At 35.5% G+C, this 21,950-nt stretch overlaps 3 protein-coding genes across 6 annotated transcripts; all 3 read left to right on the top strand.

Moving 5' to 3' along the window:
* Window positions 1-3,522: 3,522 nt before the first annotated feature.
* lnpk (lunapark, ER junction formation factor) lies at window positions 3,523-11,705 on the top strand. Of its 4 annotated transcripts, XM_026258474.1 has the most exons (15): window positions 3,553-3,591; window positions 3,712-3,787; window positions 3,920-3,969; window positions 4,073-4,114; window positions 5,447-5,634; window positions 5,857-5,915; window positions 6,067-6,107; window positions 6,235-6,318; window positions 6,416-6,467; window positions 6,552-6,764; window positions 7,827-7,932; window positions 8,070-8,140; window positions 8,601-8,765; window positions 8,994-9,080; window positions 10,479-11,705. In XM_026258474.1, the coding sequence occupies exons 3-15, from the start codon at window positions 3,943-3,945 to the stop codon at window positions 10,658-10,660; spliced, it is 1,317 nt and encodes a 438-aa protein (XP_026114259.1). In that variant the 5' UTR covers window positions 3,553-3,591; window positions 3,712-3,787; window positions 3,920-3,942; the 3' UTR covers window positions 10,661-11,705. The 4 variants fall into 4 exon arrangements, with proteins under 4 accessions (XP_026114249.1, XP_026114277.1, XP_026114259.1 ...); XM_026258464.1 differs by lacking the exon at window positions 3,712-3,787 and having other exon boundaries at window positions 3,523-3,591; XM_026258484.1 differs by lacking the exon at window positions 3,553-3,591 and having other exon boundaries at window positions 3,596-3,787.
* An 812-nt stretch (window positions 11,706-12,517) lies between these two features.
* LOC113092742 (ATP synthase F(0) complex subunit C3, mitochondrial-like) lies at window positions 12,518-14,859 on the top strand. Its single transcript, XM_026258451.1, has 5 exons — window positions 12,518-12,623; window positions 12,834-12,921; window positions 13,615-13,692; window positions 13,976-14,166; window positions 14,554-14,859. Exons 2-5 carry the CDS (start codon window positions 12,883-12,885, stop codon window positions 14,666-14,668), a joined length of 423 nt encoding a protein of 140 aa, XP_026114236.1. The 5' UTR covers window positions 12,518-12,623; window positions 12,834-12,882; the 3' UTR covers window positions 14,669-14,859.
* Window positions 14,860-15,932: 1,073 nt separating this feature from the next.
* LOC113092741 (acetylcholine receptor subunit alpha) lies at window positions 15,933-21,905 on the top strand. The gene is made up of 9 exons (XM_026258435.1): window positions 15,933-16,108; window positions 17,632-17,774; window positions 17,915-17,959; window positions 18,684-18,793; window positions 18,913-19,108; window positions 19,210-19,447; window positions 19,720-19,943; window positions 20,770-21,009; window positions 21,138-21,905. Exons 1-9 carry the CDS (start codon window positions 16,063-16,065, stop codon window positions 21,264-21,266), a joined length of 1,371 nt encoding a protein of 456 aa, XP_026114220.1. The 5' UTR covers window positions 15,933-16,062; the 3' UTR covers window positions 21,267-21,905.
* Window positions 21,906-21,950: the final 45 nt, after the last annotated feature.

Here is a 21,950-nt window from a genome sequence, read left to right as displayed (position 1 = left end):
TTAGGAAATCAAGAACATGTAATTTACTTCATGGTCTATCTCTCTCTCTCTCTCTCTCTCTCTCTCTCTCTCTCTCTCTCTCTTTCTCTCTCTCTCTCTCTCTCTCTCTCTCTCTCTCTCGCCGCAATGCAGTAAAGTAGTAAATTAGGATAACCCTCTCGCTTTCAAATTTAAATTGATTCGATAACAAAGAAACCAAAATAATAAATCCAGATTTACTCATGGAACCGAAATGCACAGCACATTTTGACTTATCTGGCCTAATCTCAAGATTGTCTTATTGTCTTAAATGTTTAGATTTACAACTTCTTTTATTCAACAATGTAAATTGCCGCCTGCATGAAAAGACACAGGATGACCAGACTATGAGAATTTTCCTGTTAGAATTCATAATTGATAATTGTTTATAAAGCTACTGATAGATCAGAAAAAAGTCAATAGAAATTATTTAAAGAATTAAAAAGCATTAAGCTTGATTTTGCAGCTGCACTTACCATTTGATGCAAAAACGACCTATTTAAAACACACTTCCTTGTATTAAAGTAAACAGACGATATTTAAAAGAGAAAGAGAAAGAAAGGAAAATATTAAAATAACAAGAAAAACAAACACTATACTGCACAAATGATAAATCAGACCGAATTGCATACAGACGTCCTCGTGCTGAGCTTTCCTGTGCAACAGAGCGCGTGGGAAGAGAGGGGCCAATATCACCGCGAGCCCGGAACGCGTCTCATCTGTGATACCCAATGACGGGCGTGCGAGGCTCGTAAAAACCGTTTTACAACCTGAGCTGTAAATCTACTTTTGAGCTGGGAAGAGCTTAGAAACCGCAGATTTTCTACCCCACAGTGGCGTTGCCAGCTAACCATTTACAATCTACAAAAACGAACAAATGAAGGAAACAGAAACGCTTGAAATAGCTCAAAATATAGAGCGAAGTCCGGCATCGACAGCACTGAAGTGTCTTCACATGCATGACTGCTCTTTGTAGCTATGTTGTTGTTATTGTAGCTAAATCAGGCATCTTATCATTTAATGATTAAAAAATGTCTAATCCTTTGTCACATTTAAATATCAGAAATTCCCTCTTTTTTCAACACTGTGTTCATGGGTCTGTGTACAGCATTTGTGAAAAAGGAAACAAAAGCTTTTGCAATAAATTGTAACTAAATTATAATTTTAATCATTGCCTTTCATTTATAGCATATTACAAAATAATAAAAAATGACAATAGGCCTACTAACCCCTAAGGTAAATATGTGTGTGAATGGTAGGACAGGTAGGAATTGATGAGAGATTGAATGTAGGCTAGCCTGTTTGTGCATGGGTGTTAGAATACGAAGAATTTATAGCAATACACAATACTACATTTTCCTAATATCAAAACTCATTTTGATGTGTGTGCGCGTGCGCGTGTGCGAAAGAGACACGGTGCATCAAAAATACAAAAATCCGTAGAATATTTTTATGCAGCATTAATCGTAATACGTCCTGAGAGTTGTAACATAGATTAAAAATCTTAAATTTAACGTGTAATTGCAGTTCCCGAATCCCCACAACTAATAAAATAAGCATGGCTTTATAAATGAGCGTATAGGCTACATGTAGGCTACATTTATGGACAGCCAACATCTAGGTTTGGAGATTCTTTCGATAGGTCTATTTAATATTATGTGAACAATATAAGTTAAGGGAACCATCAAAATATATCTTAAACGTCTGTTTATATAAATATAGCCTAGGTGAAAAGGAAAGGTTGATTTATTTATTTATTTCTACTAGAGGAAAAAAATAACTGGCCAGCTACACCATTACTGGTCCTGGCAATATTTTTCATTCAACAGAACTGTGTATATGCATATTAGGGACAAATTGTAGCCTATCTGCATTGTGCTCCGTCAATTCAATAAATGCAGGACCCTGAATGAGCATCGTTTAAAGCATATTTTATTCAACAGCTCTGGTAATGTTAATATGATGTTTTGGGCTACCAAACCAGGCTACGATTTAAAATCATTCAGAAATGTATCTTCGTATTTCAGGGAAAGCTTCATATTACGACTAGACTAAAATGAGGCTTAAATTGTTTTTTTTTTTTTTTTTTTTTTTTTTTTTTTGAGGTTTTGTCTGTTTTGGGATCATGGCCGGGCTTAGCACTGGTCTTGAGTGGACTGCAGCCCATGGGCCCCGCCTTTCCCCGTTTACCTTTCTTTGATTTGTTCGTTATATTCCAGACAGAATTCAGGCATTATTAGCCGCATTTCCACTGCGCAGTGCGCATACAAGATCTAAACGGGCCAGTCGGGCTACAGCTTAAAGTACGATCCTTGGAAGCCACAATTAAACAGCATAAACTGGTATTTATGATAATTTCACATAGAAGAAGGAAGCACGTATTGGATCGCGTCTGCACCGACTGCTTTATCACATGCTACTTTAAACAGCTCCATATCCCCAAAGAACGCACATTTATAAAGATAATGATACATTCTCACATGTTCACACCTCATTTCTTTACAAAGGATGATTCTATATCACACAAAATATAGTCCTATTTTTTTCTCGAATATCTGTACGATCGCAAATATACAATAAACAACAATTTACAGAGTAAGTTCAGACACAAAATTCAGTTTTCTCTGTCAAAAAAAAAGTACAAACAGCAGAACCGCTGCGTGTCCGAACAACAGTGTTTTATCCTTAGCGTTACACGGACCAGCAAATGATTCAATATAAGTAACTTTACAGTCCTTTGCAAAGTTGAATTAATCAGATTCAACTCAGTTACTTGCTGCCACCTCCTGGCGTTTAAAGTTTCATATTTTAAAAAGTAGCTTATTTCATTTTTAAAATCATTTACTAATAAGCCAACATCTCTGCCTTTTTTTATTTTTTATTTGCTCAGTTATTTCAGGGGTTTGATCTCTCAACTGAGAGAACACATCCTGTTTATTATAATATAATGAATATTTAATATTACATTTAAACTTTGACTAAAGCCCAGACGTTGCATTGTAGTTACTATTTATGAACCTCAAAGCATATGTTTGTGTATTTTGTGTTACTATATAATGATGTTCTATTTGAGGGCATTTGAAGTGTAGGTATAGGGCCCAAACATAACCTCAAGCCCAGGGGCCCCCATGAACCCTGGCCCCTCCCAAACAACATTGGTTACATGATGTATTGATAAAAAAAAAGAAAAAAAAAAAACTTTTCACAGCTAAAATATTATGCTTCCGTTTTTACATTTATATATTTTATGTCTCCATGTAGGACACCACCGTTTGTTTATTTTATTGTTTTTCTTCTCTCACTTGTTTTTTTCCCGTAGTTTAATATCTGATAATTATCGTACAGATGAGGGCCATACACATGGGGTTATACCTCTTTATAATTACAATAAAGTTATATATATATATATAATTATTATTATTATTAAATCCATGCAGTCAGTGCATTTTGTTGTTTTCAAGGCTTTTAATTGTTCGCTACGGGGCTTTTAATTTGAAGGTTCAAATTAACTTCCGAAAACTTCTGCGTACGTCACCGTCACAAGCTCAGCCTCCGACCCATCTCTGTAGAAAGGCAAGTTAACGAGTGAATTCATGCACATTTTAATCTTATAACATGTTCCACCTAATATAAACCTAATGAAATATGTTTAAATCACACGGCTTTATATTAATCGAATTTGATCAATGACAGTTTTGCGTCTGGCGAGAAGGCAGGGCAGGTGTTGTCTGCATGTCCTGTTGCAGTAATATCCTCTGGAACATTTAACGTTAGTTGCACTGTTGTCTTATCTCTCAGTCGAATATACTTTATATTCCTTTGGTTGGAAGCGTGTTTTTTCAATATTATGTACGAGCAATATGTACGAGGGTAATTAAAATGGTTTGATTTCTGTTTTAAGGTGTTGGTTTCGCGTTACTGACAATGGGAGCCTTAATTTCACGGTGGAAGGCGAGTATTTTGCTTCTTTTGCAATTTTTACCCCGAATCCAGTTGTTGCTCGTCTTTCCAAACCCATTCTATAAACAATAATGAAATTATTATGTTCCAACAGACTAAACCTTCCACTGTGGAAGTTCTAGAGGCACTGGATAAGGTATGTTCTCAACTGTTGTCTTGCCCTTTCAAACCCACAGACTGCTTTCAGCCACTGTGACCTTATCAACCAATCAAAGAGCTGTATGTCATCATCTGAACCCTTGTACTGGCTGCATTTCCTTGCTTTACTCATTCCTGGCTCGCCTCCTAAAGCCTCAGTCTATCTGCGGAGTGTATTGACAGGACCATCTGGGCTGCTGCGGTTGACCTTAACTGTCCAGTAGTGGTCACTGCATTGGTTTAGAGTGAGCTGTAGGAAAACACTATGCAGTTCCAGTGGGCTTTAAGTTAAATTTCTAATGTACATTCAAATGTAACTAACAGAGCTTATATCCGGCATTTAGTATTCATGCTCTGAATAAGCAGGGCCAAAGTTGCTCAGATTTATGTCGGTGGTAGGTTTTAATGAAATGCTGTAATATGACACGTGGTGACAAATCTGTTATTCATGCCACCATATAAATAAACATCAATAAGTTATTGCTATATGACTTGACCTTAATAATGACTTTTGTTAGTGTAATCTAATGTAGTTAGATTCAGTCATGTTAATTAATAATTTAGATTTTTGAATAAAAAAGAGTCAACATATGTGTTTATTTGCATATGTGTTTTATGTGTTGTATTATTTTGGATAAATCTGGGTTTTATGGCCATATAGTATGATATATTGAGAATATGTAGCTCACATTCAAAAAACATTCTACATTGAGCAAAAATAAGCAATTTGGTGCAGATGTTGTTATTTATATGGTCAAAAAGGAAAAATACATTTAGCTTATAATGTAAATCCATAATACTTTATTCCAAAGCATATAGGTTATTTGTTATTACTCTAAAAAAGATGATAAATACTTTTATGCCTTTAGAATGCTTATTGATCAATGCAATGCAATAAAATGATGGTTGAGGTAATATATGTTCACCATAAGCCTGTTTCAGCATTAAAACAGCACAATTTAAAATGATTTCTGATTAATGATTAATAACAAAGTTATTTTAACATTTATTTTACTAATTAAAGATTTCACAGCAAAAAGAAATGTGCACTTCAAGGTAGACATTTTTAGGATTTAATTAAAAAGCCATTTAGTCTCTAAAAAAATCATGAATCAATCTGACAGAAGGCATTTAGTAGATTGTGTACAAATTTTTCAGTTTGAGAGATTTGAGAAATTTATTAACCAAATTTGATACAGTAGACTTTACAGGGTTAAATAAAATGTTATCAAATGTAGGTCATTTTTACGTTACCTTACAAAGCATTTTTACAGCTTATTACCTAATAACATTGGTAATGATCTTACAATATTGCGACATGGATCCACAGGACATAAAGGACCTTGAGGAGTTTCGTGCAAAGAACCAGCGTTTGCAAAAGTTGTGGGTTGGCCGGTTTCTCTTCTACTCATCTGCTCTGTACCTGATCACATGTCTGTGTGTGTATTACCTGTACTTCCCTGAGCAGTGGAGCGCCCGGCTCATCACTGCCTTGCCTCTGCTGGCCTTTCCTGCACTGTGAGTCCTGTATTTTATTCATGGATAATAACATTGTGTTTTATTTGCTTGCTTATTGTATTACAGTTGATGTTATTACACCTGTATTACATATTATATCACATTGTATGTATTGCATTGTGTTATACTCCCTTTTTAGGGGCTGCTTGGCTTATAGGTTATTGTGTTGCATTATTAGTTTGTTCATGTGTTTTCTTGCTTTTATATTCTCTCTCTCCATAGAGTGTTGCTAGTACGAAAACTGCTTATCTTCCTTTTCTCCAAACGTACTGAGAGAAACAGTAAGCATATGATATGTTTTTCTTCATTCTTCAAGTTTTTCGTCATCTTAATGTTAATGTAAGACCTTGACAGGGATTTGATTGATGGCTCACTGGTCTTTTGAGTGAATGTCTTTATAGATTGAATGATTTATGGTTTCTTTTGTTTCAGATGAAAAATTAGATGATTTAAAAGCACAGAAACGGAAAATAGTAAGTGTGATTTCAGAGACATTAGTACCGATGTCTAAAGAATTAGGCTTGTTTGTGGCTACTAGTATGTCAGATGAATAAAATTGTTTGTATGTACCATGAAACGAATTAATTCTGTTTTTGTCAGCTTGAGGAGGTGATGGAAACAGAGACCTACAAAAATGCTAAACTCATATTGGAGAGATTTGATCCAGAATCTAAAAAGAAAGCAGTAAGTACAGTCATATGTGTTATTAAAACTTTACACGGATGTAGAGATTTCTTTTTGGAGTTAGTGAGCTAGATGAATACATGTTTTTTCTTTACAGGAAGCAGAATCCACTCCAGTCAGACCACATATGACTCCTAGACCAGGACAAGGTTTGTATATGTTTTTACTTTTGATTATGTGTTTATGTGTGTTTTCTTTATGCTTCATGCAAGCCATATTCTCATTATATCCAGACCTTCGGCAGCGGCATGTTGCAATGGCTACTCCTGGTCCAGTACCCCGTCCCATGTCCCCAGGAGGCACACCCCTTCGTGGTGCCCCAGGAGGACCTCCAGAGAAAGGGCTAGCCGGGTCTGTAACTAGCCCAACAGGAGCGAGCCAGGCAGAAACACCACAACAAATGATGAGAAGAAGCATGATTCCTTATTCCCCTGGACCTGGATCAGGTTCAGTACACTCATACTTACATATAAATCCTTGCATGGATAAGTAAATGAAAAGCACATAGCTGTAACTCTATGAAATTCTGACAATATAATGTGACTGTAAATCACTTGAATTTTATATTTTAGGGTGATATCATACTTTTTATTATTTAATATATGCACCTGTTTATTGAACATTTGTGTCTTATTTTGACAAATAATAAAATACAATGCTATTTTGTCTTAAATTTAAAATTACATTTAAATTAAAACGTTAATTTTAAATACTATTTGTAAATTTGTGCATCCCAAAATTAGAACTATACAGTAAGAAGTTATATTTACAGTATTTCTAGGTATGCTATAGAGTATATTTAACAATGTTATTATTAGTGCTTTTAAAGATAAACTTTGATTAAATATATACATTGCAATTTAAAAATATATAAATAAAGGCATGCATATTTTTTTTTTGTATCAACTACTAACCTTCAGTATTGTGCATCCCTAGTTTTAGGTACACTGTTTTAATACAATTTCACATAAAAGTATGTTAAAATGTCAAATTTTATGCGCATTATGAAGGTTTCCTTTCTAAACGATAGTTTGCTTAAAATAATTCTGTCATCTTGTGCTCACTCTCATGTCATTCCAGACCTGTACAATGATCATTCTTCTGCAGAACAACGAAAGATATTGTGAATAATGTTGGTGACCACTTACTTACATTGTATGGATGAAACAACACTGAGACATTTCTCGAAATGTCTTTTGTATGTTCCACAGAAGAAAGACAGTCATACAGGTTGGGAATGACATGAGGGTGAATTAGAACTTAAATTTTTAGGTGAACTATCCCTAGATAATGTGAATCAAGGCATTCGCACAGTTTATTCACTACTTGCTTCTTACTCAAGGATTAATGCATTCCTCACTAAATCAACATTTTCTGGGGCTTAAACACAAGCTGAAGTTTATAGGCTTCTTTCTGCTTTGCCATAGTTAATGTTATTTTCATTATTAAGTCTCCTAGCGTGTTATTTTCTTGGTTTGTGCCATGTTGAAGACCTTTTGATTATTTAGGTATGCGTCCTCCTGGTCCACCTCTTGCTCGACCCATCCTTCCACGGGAGCGCAGCGCTGTGGACAGAGTCATTGAGTATTTGGTGGGAGATGGACCTCAGAACAGGTATTACACTGGTATAACATACAAACAGCTTGATGTACAAGTAAAGAGAAACACATCGAACACTGCACTGGCTAGAATCATGTCTGTACATGTGATGATAATTTGTTTCTTGCTCCCATTTATTCTTATACTTTCAGATATGCATTGATATGCCAGCAGTGTTTTTCCCACAATGGAATGGCTTTGAAAGAGGAATTTGAGTATGTAGGTAAGAACCTGTCTGAACACATTAGGGAACTGTGAAGATACTTCCTTCCCTGAGGATTTTATTTGAATACCGCATTTTCCGAACTATAAGTCGCACTTTTTTTCATAGTTTGGCTGGTCCTGTGACTTATAGTCAGGTGCGACTTATTTATCTAAATTAATTTGACAGAAACCAAGAGAAATGAACTAAGAGAAAACATTACCATCTACAGCAGTGAGAGGGCGCTCTATGCTGCTCAGTGCTCCTGTAGTCTACACTGAAGACATAGAGCGCCCTCTCGTGGCTGTAGACGGTAATGTTTTCTCTTGGTTCTAAATAAATGCGACTTATAGTCCAGTCCAACTTATATATGTTTTTTTTTCTCATCATGACGTATATGTTTGGACTGATACGACTTATACTCAGGTGCGACTTATAGTCCGAAAATACTTGTACTCATGTGTAATGTTTTATGTTACAGCGTTCCGATGTGCTTATTGCTACTTCATGAACCCGGCGAGAAAGACCCGCCCGCAGGCACCCAGACTCCCAGAATTCAGTTTTGAGCGCAGACTTCGCTCTGAATCTCCTGAAACACAGTCTTCTGCCGCCACAGAGACACCAGAGGACAGTGACGCCCCTGAAGGTATTTCATGCTGATGACCCCCAGCGACCTCATTATCAGGACATCATAAAATAATTTTGTTATCTTGTCATGCCATGTGTTAATCAGTCTTAAAACTGCAGCTGGAAAGCATCCAAGAGGAGAGCAAACAACTTTGAAAGTCAAGACATGCAGTTTTGAAGAAATCATTCATATTTATTATTTGTATGAATGAACATTGTATTTTATTTTATTTGTGTGTTTTTTTAGAGCGTATTGTCTCGGCTCACTCCACTCGTGTTTCTCACTCTGGCACCCCTTGGAGTAAAGTTCATAGTTTCAAGAAATTTCCCTCAGGTCCCAGAACCCACACACAGACACACTTTACTTAAACATACACTACTATTCAGATGTTTGGGGTCAGTATGATTTTATATGTATGTTTTTTTAAAGGGTTTTATGCTCACCAAGGCTGCATTTATTTGATCCAAAATGCAATTTACAATTTAAAATAACTGTTTTCTATTTTAATAAACTTTAAAATATTTTTTACTTCAGTCTTCAATTTTAGTAATCGGTTTTAGGTGCATGAGAAACATTTAAATTCAATTTTAATTCAGTTCAATTCAAGTTTATTTGTATAGCGCTTTTTACGATACAAATCATTACAAAGCAACTTTACAGAAAATTAGGTTTCTACAATATTTAGTAGTAGCTTGTAAGTGGTGACTGTCAGTTTGTGTGCATATGACAGGATTTTTCAGAAAAATGTATACAAGACGTAGTCAACCAGACAATGAACATTATTATCAGCAATTATTATATGATGCAATCACACTTGTAGCAATATTTATTAGTTCTGTTTGTTGATTCAGAAATGAAAAACATTTATTTTCATTATCAGTTAATGCTTAATATTTTTGTGAACTAAATGTATTTTATTTAAAATAATTTTTGAAGCATTAGCAATGTCTTTACTGTCACTTTTGATCAATTTAATGTGTTCTTGCTGAATAAAATTCCAAAAATTGTACTGACCCAAACTTTTGAACAGTAATGTATGCACTGCATGATGCTTTGGTGCTAAAGTATTCTCTCCTCCTTTCAGTTACTGTGGGTAACACAATCATGATCCACAATCATCATCATTACAAAGCAGGAAGGGTGTGTGTTTATTAATGGCTGTAAATCTTATTTGAATATAGGGGGAAAAAATTCTAATATGTGATTTGAAATGGTTTGTTGGTATCTTAAATGGTATCTTAATATCCCTCATTTTTGACATTCAGATTATTTTTGCTCTTTATAGAATTAGAAATTGCAACCAAAAAGATGCTTTTTGAAAAATGTGGATTGGAACTAATGTTAATGTTGCAGAATATCAGCAAAATTACTATTTGTCTTTGCAAGATAGTCAGATGCTTGGTTAGATACTGAATGTCTAAAATGTTGAATATCTCTCCTTAAAAAAATCTGAACTGATCTTGTTTCCAAACCCTTAGGTGCATGGCTCATTGTCTTAAATGTTTTCCCTATAATTATTAATTGACCTTTTTACAGTCTTGATAATCCATGCAGTGCTTCTTTTAAATGTATTAAACTGAATGATGAATACCACAGATTATATTCTTAATTTTAAATGCAATAACAGGCCTAATACATACACAATGTTTCATTTTCAATTTCACACATGCACAACATTGCCATGCCTTTTAGCAGTAAACTTTTATATGCTTCATTATTTCATTTTTACAGAGGACTTAGAACAAACTACTACTGTGGAGCCTCAGGACCCTACCGCTGAAGATCCACCTGCTGCTCGTGAATCAGAGGAAGAAGAAGCACAGTCTCAGCGGAGCCCGTCCCCCTCAGAGGAAGTCCAACAGGAAGAGACTGGAGCTCAGGGGCAACAGCAGAAAGAGGAGGAATCAAACTAAACTGTGTCTGAATGCAGTTTAAACATGTTTTTGATCAATGCCGTTCACTGCAGCTTTCGGTTTTTGTGCTGTTTGGTTTTGAGTTCACTTCTGAAGCATGTTCATTAAGTACATCTTAGGAATTCTAGAGGCTGTTAAGAGTTTTTATTGCTAATTTATTTATATATGCACCACAGTGTTTACATATAGGTGGCTAATTATCATATTAAATTACAGTTGTAATACTAATGGTGTGGTGCGCCCCATAGTGGTGATCTCACCCAGTACAATACCTGTGCATGGTTTGTTTATGAGGGGGATTTCACCAACAAACTGCAATAGCGAAAGTCAAAAAGTATAATTTTACAGTGTTAGCATTCAGTTGCATAGTAAATAAGGATAAAACATGTAGAAGGATACATTTTGCAGAGTTTAGCTGTCTTTGTGTTTACAGAATTATTTGAAACTGCAAGTTGAACAAAAATACACTCTTGACAAAAGCATAGTCCTTGTAGGGGAGTGGTGCTTTTTCTTTTTTCCAAATGCACTAGTTGGATTGTTAAATATTTATTCTTTTTGTTTTTAATTTGTTTTAATTGCTTGTGTTTGTTTTTTTTGTGTGTGTTTTTTTGTGTATAATAATTCAACTGTCTTGTGCCTTTCTGGTTAGGAATATGTCTGGGACTTTCTGCACAGTTTACAAAATTGAAAAATTTGTCATAATAATTGGTTTTCATACATAGGACATTTTCTGCATTGATGTTTATGCTATACAACAAGCCTATTGGTGCCAGAATTGACACTGGAATTTATTCATGGATTTAAAAAATAATGATAGCTTTGTAATCAGATGTTTCTCTGCATCTTGCATTAGTTATGTAATTTCCATGTTCCTTGTGAATTGATTCCTATCTCTATAAGCAACACAAAATTAATGTGGTTTGGAACTGGAATTATCCACTTGCTCTTGTTTGTCTGTACTTGCAAGTTGTTGTGCACATGTCTGTTGCATTTACAGACTGGATTGTGTGCATGGTAAATCCAATAAAATGCTGTTTCTAAAGTATGTTTCTATCAACATTATCATTAAAAGGTTTCTGGTAAGAAACAAAGTGATTCTTTAAGAATTAAGAAGCACAATATAGTAAGGCTAATTGAAGGTTTACATGCCTCAGCCAATATTTCTTGCATGATAAATAATCAATAGATAAATACTTATGCTTTACTGATCACTGATGTAATATTCAGTTTATTACATAACCTTTTTTTTATTTGTTGCCCATAGCAATTGAAGTAACTCAAATATGTTACATTTGGCTTCCATCTTGAAAATGTTAATTTTTAACACTGGATTTTCAGTTGTTCCAGCAATGACTGAAGTTACAACAATCGTGTTATTTGATAGGATAATAACATGTTATTTCTCAGAACCTAAAAAATTATCTTAGCCGTGTTCTTTGAGATATTTGCAATATGTCAAACCAGCAAGTGTAACATAACCCCCAAAACATATATTATGTAATAATATATACAATAATTTGTACAAAACTAAATATTTTTTCATGGCCCCAGTAATGTTTTATATGCATTTAGAATTGCATATACCAGGTAGCTTATTAATAAGTATGAAGACAATGACCAGAATTAAAGTACTAAATTATAATCTTTAATTTTCTTTAATTCTTTAAACTTTAATAACTTTAATTTACAAATGTTGTATATGTTTTTCAGTGGTCTATTTGGCCTTATTTTATTAAACAATTGACTAGAAAATATTTTTCTAATAAATAATCTTACTGTCTGTTGAATATGTAAAAGAAGTAAATGTGACTGTAATGTTTTCTTTGCCCTCAGCGCATTTTTAAATAAAGCACCACTGGCACTGAATGACCTTCAATCGCGTCATACAAGCATCCGGGAGCTTCATGAAATAGAGGGTCGGGCATGCGCAGTAGTTCCTCAGCGGTTCGACCTCTGCAGCCGGGTAAGTGAAGGAGAGCTTAATGGGAACCGGAGAAACTATATTGTCAAAATCCTATGCCATCGTTACGCTTCAGATATGTTTATCAATCCATTCGATCCATTTCATATTCTACAGATGATATAGCCCTTGCAAAATGAGCTATTTAGTACCTGGCAGCGTTTTGAAAGAGCTGATATTGCATTGACCTTAAACTGTCGGCTTTTTCCACAGAGACAGACGCGGGTTTATTCCTCACCACAGTCAGCGAGCTCAATCAAACATGTACGCCTGTGCGAAGTTCGTTTCCACACCCGCACTGGTGAGTATTTGTGGCGAAGTTTGAAGTTAGGATAGAATGGATGATCTCGGAAAAATATGCTTCCTTACAATGCAAGAGGCCTGGTGTACTTGACTTTTTTTTCCATGTTGACGCAGAGTGTTTATACGAGTTGTTTGCATCACACATTGCAAAAAACACTTCTGTAGAATTTGTTTGTGTGTGTCATTGTGGTTAAGAAGTCAATGGGCAGCTCGTTGCTAATGCTATCATCTGATCGGCGATTGCAGGGAAGTCAAGGTCATTATAGAAATCTGACAGCAGGACATAATGTTTTGTAGTTAGCTGGAATGGCAATCAACATCAGAACTCTTTGAAATGTATTACTCTTGAGCTAGAGGGTAAAATACAGCAGTGATGGTTGGATCAAGACTGCGGGTGTTATGTTCTGTTTTTTTGCTTTCCTTTTGTAGTGGACTAGCCGCCACAGACTTATTAATTTAATTATAAATGCAATGATTTAAGTTGACATTTGGAGTGTGATTGTTAAACGTCCAGTATATAATTTCCAACTGTACCAAATGTTAAATATCTTTTCTGGACCCAAGGTACCTCCCACCCAATTCAAGTGTTGCAGCAACAGTTGGGCCTTGTGTGTCAGTCTGAAGTACAGCAATTCTGATTAACCTTATTGTAGGTCTGATTTCTGAACCTTATTTCTGATCTCCATCTCAGGTCCGCTGTGGCTCAAGGGCGCTGTACAGACCACTCTCTGCCTCTGTGCTCTCCAGGCCAGATGTCAGCTCTGCAGAGGTGAGTGCTTAATGTATATTATGCATATGCCATGTTTAAGATTTGTGGCATGCACTTTCAATTGTAAATGGGTGTTTAATGTTCTTTTAGCAGATATTTCCCCTGGTAAGCCCTTTTCCTATGCAAGGAGTAGTTCATAAATCACCTTGAGAGTCATTCCTAATACATGCACTTACTTTCATTAAGAGCTTGTTATGATCTACAAAGTGACTTATTTTTGTTAAGCGATGGTAGATGCAGTTAATAAATTTTTGATCATGTCTTTTTTTTCTTTCTTCTAAAGGCCAGCCCAGCTTTTCTGCCACAGACAGCCATTTCCCAGGTTGCAGTGCGGGGTTTTCAGACAAGCGCCGTAAGCCGTGACATCGACACAGCCGCCAAGTTCATCGGCGCTGGTGCCGCCACTGTGGGAGTGGCTGGATCAGGAGCTGGAATCGGAACAGTGTTCGGCAGCCTCATTATTGGATATGCCAGGTAGACAATATGATCTCTGAAAACTATCACCATCTTGTTGCCATTTGTTGTACATTCATCAGAATGGCTGCTTCTAGATACGGCAGTGCTTCCAAGAATTAATTCCTGATCTCTTCTATAGCGTAGTGCCATGTATAGATGTCCTCAGATTTGATGTTATGTTACAGTTCTAAAATATTCAGACATATTTCAAAGTTAAGTTTAAGAACTGAGTTTGTCAATATTGCAGAAATTCAAGTATAGTATTATGAAAGATATCGATTTTATATAGCTCAATTTGACTGTTGCATCAGACTATTGTTAGCTGATGTCTTTTTTCCATGACAAAGCAATGTTCCTTACAGAGATCTGGTAATGAGTGACCCCTGACCTCTTTCTCTCTCACAGGAACCCATCTCTGAAGCAGCAGTTGTTCTCATATGCTATCTTGGGATTTGCCCTGTCTGAGGCTATGGGTCTCTTCTGTTTGATGGTGGCTTTCCTCATTCTGTTTGCCATGTAAATACTGCTCCGTCTGCCTCTTTCCACCGCAGTGACGAAACGCGTTTTACACTGGCTACCAAAAGAATTCTGTGTTGGTGTCATTAAAATTGTACATTTTTTTCAAGTTTTGTTGAAGGCTGATAAGGTAAAACATGTATTGTAAAAATGTATCCAAATACAGAATAAATACATGTATTTCACTATTTAAAATGTTTAATTAGCATTTTTTTGGATCTGTGCCAGTAAAAAGGGTTGTTCACTGCAGATTTTAAGATATTTAATGTTTTAAAAGGAGATCACTTTTTAGGTGATTTCTGTGTTTTTTGTCAAACAAGTCAAAAACTTCTATGGGATACCAGTAATTTACCAAGAACAGTGCGGTCTATTACGAAATGGTTCAGATCTTACACATTACTTATTTTTCCTGTAATTTATATTACATAGCCTCTAAACTATAATATGCTGTTTTTATTTTTAGTTGTCAATTTCAGTGTTTGAATCAGTGTGTGATAATTAGGTTTCTAAATATAAAGGATCATTCTAATTTAAGATTTATGGAATCTTGCTTTCTCCAAGGAGTTAAAAAGAATCAAAAGGTGATGTTTTACCTCAAGTCTCAGTTTATATTTCAGATTATGACTCTGCGCAGTCATGAGGATAAAATAAATAACGGAGAAATCCGATTTCAGAATGGTGAGAATTGTTTTCACAAGTGACCTCTAACAAATCTGTGTTTACTTCGATATCATGCTATTTAAAGGTGTTCTTGTAACACACGTCACTTATACTTTTACAATAACAATAAATTATGCATAATCACATTTAATTAACCCTAAACCAAACCCTAATCATAGCCATATAGGAAGTCTATGTAGTTAATTACTATTACTTAATTACATTGTAACAAGGACACGTTAAAATAAAGTGTAATCTTTACATCTATCAATTATTTTTGTTCCGCCACGGAATAAAAATACATAAATATGAGTAAATGCTGCTTCTACGAAAGTCGTTTGTTAATGCAGCTGCAATAGAGCGATATTACAATGCTTTTTTTTTATCATCCTGCAACTTTTTAAAAGGGAAAATTAAGTTCTATTAAGAGCACCTGTTTAAGTCTTTTTTTATTTTTTTCTTAAAGACCACGGTGACAACTTACGGGTTTACATCAGCTAAAAGTGTTACATTTAAAATGTTTGATAATTCTGTGCATAGCTCTTCAAGTTTAAAGCCAGCACGCACGTGCATCAACAATGTTTATCTCGCACTGACTTCAACAGCTGCAGCTCTTGCCACGGCGACTTTAACATTACTGCAACTCCCACACACACTAACAGAGAGAGAGTTCAGCTACAGTCAGGACGAGGTGCTTCTTCAGTCGACCACACGGTCTTTCTTATTCATAACAAGAGGATGAATAACTTCATACTGATTTTACCAATTTCGGCGTTCCTATTTGGTGAGTAACCACTTTGTTTTGTATTAGAAAATGTACAAGGGAAAGCTGCCCTATAGACCTCAAACTCTTTGTTTACCATGACTTCAAATATACTGATAAAGGTTTCAGTTCAACCGATATTATAAATCTAAGTTGTTATAGAGTCGAGCAGAGTAGGCTACTTACCTATAAATAAGGTAAGTGACAAGTATCTACAGAAAACAGCTAATCTACTTATGTTGGAACCCGATACAAGTTAATTCCTATAGTGATACATTGTTGTTATGTGAACCTTTTAGTTTTTTAATCACTTTTAAAAATATTTATTTGCTCCGTGTATAGTATGCATACTATGCGTCGTGTTTGATTGACAGGTGCGTGTGCGCGGTCTGCCGGTGTCCTGACATTTAAACTACCCGTCACATTTTCCTACCAGTCTTTACTGCTTACGCGCACATCAATATTGCGTTCTTTTTCTCATGTTCAACAACATTTAATGCATCTGTATTACTGTAAGGGGATATTTACGTTAGTGGTAGTAGTAGACGTTAATAAACCAAAAGTGGTTTGTGGCAGATGTGACCTCAGTGTGTCAGCAGTTTCGTGCGAAGAAATATCCTCATCTCGCCTCTCTTTTTATATTTTCTGTTTCTTTTTTTGCCCTACCTCTTGAATGAGAATGAAATCAATGCTCAATTCAGCAGGGTGAAGTGATACTGTAAACTTTGGATCCTATAAGGGTCGTGGCCTAAACTTAAGCCGGAAATAGCTCTTCTTTATATATATATATATATATATATATATATATATATATATATATATATATATGTATATGTATATGTATATGTATATGTATATATATATATATATATATATATATATATATGTATATGTATATATATATATATATATATATATATATATATATATATATATATATATATATGTATATGTATATATATATATATATATATATATATATATATATGTGTATGTATGTATATATTTGTAAATGTGGACTCAACAGCACACTCATTTACCTGTGTGAGTACATCCAAAGACTAGTATCAAACATGAAACAATGTTCCTGAAGTTTAAATCAAGCCAACATTCTATAGAAATTGTCACATTAAGTCGTGAACTTATAGAAATATGGATTCTTTTAACTTCATTATTCTCAAAAAAATAGTTCAGAAATGTAAATAAACAAAATTTTGGCCCATCACTGAAACCTACTTTCCTGAGTTTTTTATTTTTATTTTTTTTACATGCAGAATGTCAGCATTACTTCTGTTAGTGCTGATTATAAAAAATAGTGACACTTCTCAGACATTGATTGCATGTCTTGCACACAAACACACACATACATCCTAAATGGCACAGAGGATTAACGTTGATGGAGTCAAGCAACTGCATATGAAACACACACACACACACACACACACAGATGGAACGCCAAAATGGAAGACTGGGAGGTGAGGACTGGAGTGATACATTTTTCTCACAGAGTAACTTAATAGTGTGTGTGCCTGTGTGTGTTGCAGGACCAGCACTGTGCTCAGAAGATGAGACAAGATTGGTAAAGACTCTGTTTACTGGATACAACAAGGTAGTTCGTCCTGTTAGCCATTTTAAGGATCCGGTGGTAGTTACTGTGGGACTACAACTCATTCAGCTCATCAGCGTGGTAAATTATATCTCTTTTAATTTCTATTTCTTGATATCAGTTTCATGTTTTATCCATATGTTAAAAAAGGTTCACATTTCACAAATAAACGCTAGTTTTCTCTTGCATTCCATTATCTTTCCTTTCTTTCTTATTTACAGGATGAAGTTAATCAGATTGTCAACAGTAATGTGCGGCTAAAGCAGGTGCAGGTTTCAGCTGCTGTTTCATTTCCTGTTTGCTGCTAAGTAGATATCAAGGTGTTTGCTGTGGGAAAATGGCAAAAACTGAGATTTAGGCGATGTTTACAACACATAGATTTGGCACTTTAACAAACTATTTTAATGTGCCACGTGAAACTTATCTAGAAATGTTGAGGTCACATTTCAACTTCAACTTATAAGGAAAAGTCAACGCTATCTCACGACCAATTCGTACGTATTTTACAAGGTGGCTTATTCGTACGAATTTGTACGACCTCAATAGTATGATTTTATACGACCCCAGTGATGGTTAGGTTTATGGGGCGGGGTTAGGTGTAGGTCATTTGTACAAATTCATACGAATTGTGCAAATTGTGCAAATACGTACGATTTGGCAACAATCGTATGAATTTGTACGAGTGTGGTCGTACAAATTCGTACGAATAAGCCACCTTGTGAAAAATGTACGAATTGCCGTGAGATCGGGTTGGGAAAAGTATGAAATCATTGTATTAAAAAATGACATTTTTATGTAAATTTCATGTTTAAGTGGATCTGCCTTCTTATTTTTTTATGATGATTCTGATTACATTTTGCTGTACTTTTAATGAATTAAAGGCAGTTCAAAAATGCTGCCATAATGCATAAATGTTTCAAAATTAAAATTTTACATGACAGTACCTACTTGGAGACAGGAGTTGTTAATACACATATCTCTTATGTTCAGCAATGGAAGGATGTGAATCTGCAGTGGAATCCTGATGACTATGGTGGCATCAGGAAGATCAGAATTCCCTCCACTGACATCTGGAAACCGGATTTAGTGCTTTATAACAAGTATGAGTCACTTTGTCCAGAAATTTCACTCTTTGCACCTATACAATAGTGTGAATCAATCATGTAATATTACTGTACTTAAAAATACATATACCTGCTCTGATATTGTGTTTGTGCAGTGCTGATGGAGACTTTGCCATCGTCCATGAGACAAAGGTCTTGTTGGAGCACACAGGTATGATAACATGGACTCCTCCAGCAATCTTTAAGAGCTACTGTGAGATCGTGGTCCTTCACTTTCCCTTCGACCTGCAAAACTGCAGCATGAAACTTGGAACATGGACCTATGATGGCAACCTTGTCATTATCAACCCAGTGATTATATCACCACACATGACCATCAGGATGCATGAATATTTCTTAGTGTATGTTTGTAAGAACTAGTTTATTGATAATTTGTTTTTGTGCTTGTGTAGGACAGTGACAGACCGGACCTAAGTAATTTCATGGAGAGTGGAGAGTGGGTGATGAAGGATTACAGGAATTGGAAACACTGGGTGTATTACGCTTGCTGTCCAGATACGCCCTACCTTGATATCACTTATCACTTCCTCCTGCTCCGCCTCCCACTTTATTTCATCGTGAACGTCATCATCCCCTGCATGCTGTTCTCCTTCCTCACTGGGCTTGTTTTCTACCTGCCCACAGACTCCGGTAACCCTGTTTTTTATTGTATGTAGAGGTATGCACCACGGTATGAACCAAATCTTATCATGGTCATTATAGTGTATTTTGTTTTATATCATGGTAACTAATTATTTTAGTTGGACACGCTCTGGTACTATATTTAAATATTTTAAAAATCATGGGGTAATGCCTATTTTTGTATTATATGTTACAAATGAAAAGTACTTGATCGCGTCTGATTATTTATGTATTTACTTGGAGCTTGATGGACATTTTAAACTTGACTTGATTTTGTCTAGGTGAGAAGATGACCCTCAGCATCTCTGTCCTGCTCTCTCTGACTGTGTTCTTGCTGGTGATTGTTGAGTTGATCCCCTCCACCTCCAGTGCTGTTCCTCTTATCGGCAAATACATGCTCTTCACTATGATCTTTGTCATTGCTTCCATCATCATCACTGTGATTGTCATCAACACACACCACCGCTCCCCCAGCACACACACAATGCCTGCATGGGTCCGCAAGGTACATATGGAAAAGAGTAGCTTCTCCTTTTTTGTTCTGTGTTCAAGTATGTTTGTGTTAGCATGCTTCTTTTAAACTATAAATAAGAGGGTATACTTTTAGTCTTAGCAAAATTGTCTAAGATGCAGCTGTAGCCTAATGGTTAGAGAGTCAGACTTGTAAACCGAAGGTTGCAGGTTTGAGTCTTAGTGCCAGCAGGATGAGGACTCTTCAAGAAACCTAAAAAAATTACAGTACTATGCAAAGTTTTTAGCACTTGTGTAAAAATGCTGTAAAGTGAGGATGCCGTCATTTATGCAACATAAGACTTTCATTTATAGTGTAGTGTGTAGTTCACAGACAGTATATTTGGTATACAAAAGAAACACGTTAGTTAGTTGTGTTCTCAGTTTACTACTGTTACACCTAAAGTACACATAAAAATGTAACTTTATAAACTCAAACAGGCCATTTTACACCCAAAAAAATTGAATGTACACTTACAAGGATACTAATAGTACATTTATTTGAGTGTACTTGTTGCATAAAGTATAGTTAACTTAAGTTCCTCTTAAGTTTCCTTACTCCACAGCAATTTTGACATGTATTTTTTTTTTTACCTTGAAAAATTTTACAACTCAATTAACAAAGGTACTTTTTAAAAAAGATTTTCCATCCGTGTGAATCATTATTTTAGCAGTAGTGTTTGGACTGCTAGTGGAACACATACTTTATTTATTAAGCCTTTTTTTTTTTTTTTTTAGGTTTTACTTGTTTCTAAACTTTACACATATTTTGGCTATTTTTTGTATGATGTATGACTTTGACTTTCTCCACTGTCCCACAGATCTTCATTGACACCATTCCAAACCTGATGTTTTTCTCCACCATGAAGCGGCCATCCCAGGAACGACAGGAAAAGCGTCTCTTACCTGCAGATTTTGACATCTCTGACATTTCAGGGAAACCCATGCCTGCCTCTGTCCCCTACCACTCTCCCATAACCAAAAATCCTGATGTACGTAGTGCCATCGAGGGTGTTAAATACATCGCAGACACCATGAAAAGCGACGAGGAGTCCAACAATGTAAGAGTATTCACCTGCATCGTTTCTTGTTATTTCTAAAACACCGTCTCTTTGAAAAGGTTTAGAAGTTTTGTCCTATTCTACCTTCATCTGACTACTTGAGTCTTTCCCTCTGTCTGTTCATCTAGGCCGCAGAGGAATGGAAATTTGTCGCTATGGTCCTGGATCACATTCTTCTATGTGTGTTTATGGCGGTGTGTATTATTGGCACACTAGGAGTGTTTGCTGGACGCCTGATTGAGCTCAGCATGCTGTGAGAGCCCAAAGGCCTGAATGAAGCCAGGGACTGGAGTGCCTTGACTCTCTGCTGAGCTGTAGAAGAGGCAAAGATGCCTGATCAGACCAGCTTATTCAACAACTGGAAAACAAACAAAAAAACACACACACACTGTTTCTTTCTTTTCATTTAAAGTATTTCTGTTAATAAAGTTGCCTACACCTAACCTCAACCTGTCTGTTCATATGCAGAACTTGACAGAATTAAGTATAGAAGCAGAGAAATATGAGAAAGGCATTTATTGTGGCATTTATTTTACATAGGGGTGCATTATATTTGATTTAGTTTGTTTGATTTGTTTTAATTTTTCTTGGTCTGTGTTTTCCATGGTAACCAATGTAGCTACTTGAAGTGTTAGATATTTAAAGACAAAATGATGAATAAAGTTTATTTGATTAACTGCACATGAACTATTAACATAAGTTGACGATGTTGCCATTGTTACATTTCTCTGACATAAGCCACTGTGTATTTGGTCAAATATATTATAAATATACATATTTAATGGTTAATTTAAGTTTATTTTTTAGTGTATACATGCCTTTTGATGAAGAATTTAGGCCTTACTAAAAATGTAACATTTGTCTTGTAGTGCATAATAAATACTGGTAATATCACAGTGTTTGGGCGCTCTCTCTCATAATTGCTTTAATGGCTAAAAATT

Source organism: Carassius auratus, chromosome 6 (genome assembly GCF_003368295.1).
Source record: "Carassius auratus strain Wakin chromosome 6, ASM336829v1, whole genome shotgun sequence".
Lineage (NCBI taxonomy): Eukaryota > Metazoa > Chordata > Actinopteri > Cypriniformes > Cyprinidae > Carassius > Carassius auratus.
This window is presented reverse-complemented; position numbering and strand designations above follow the sequence as displayed.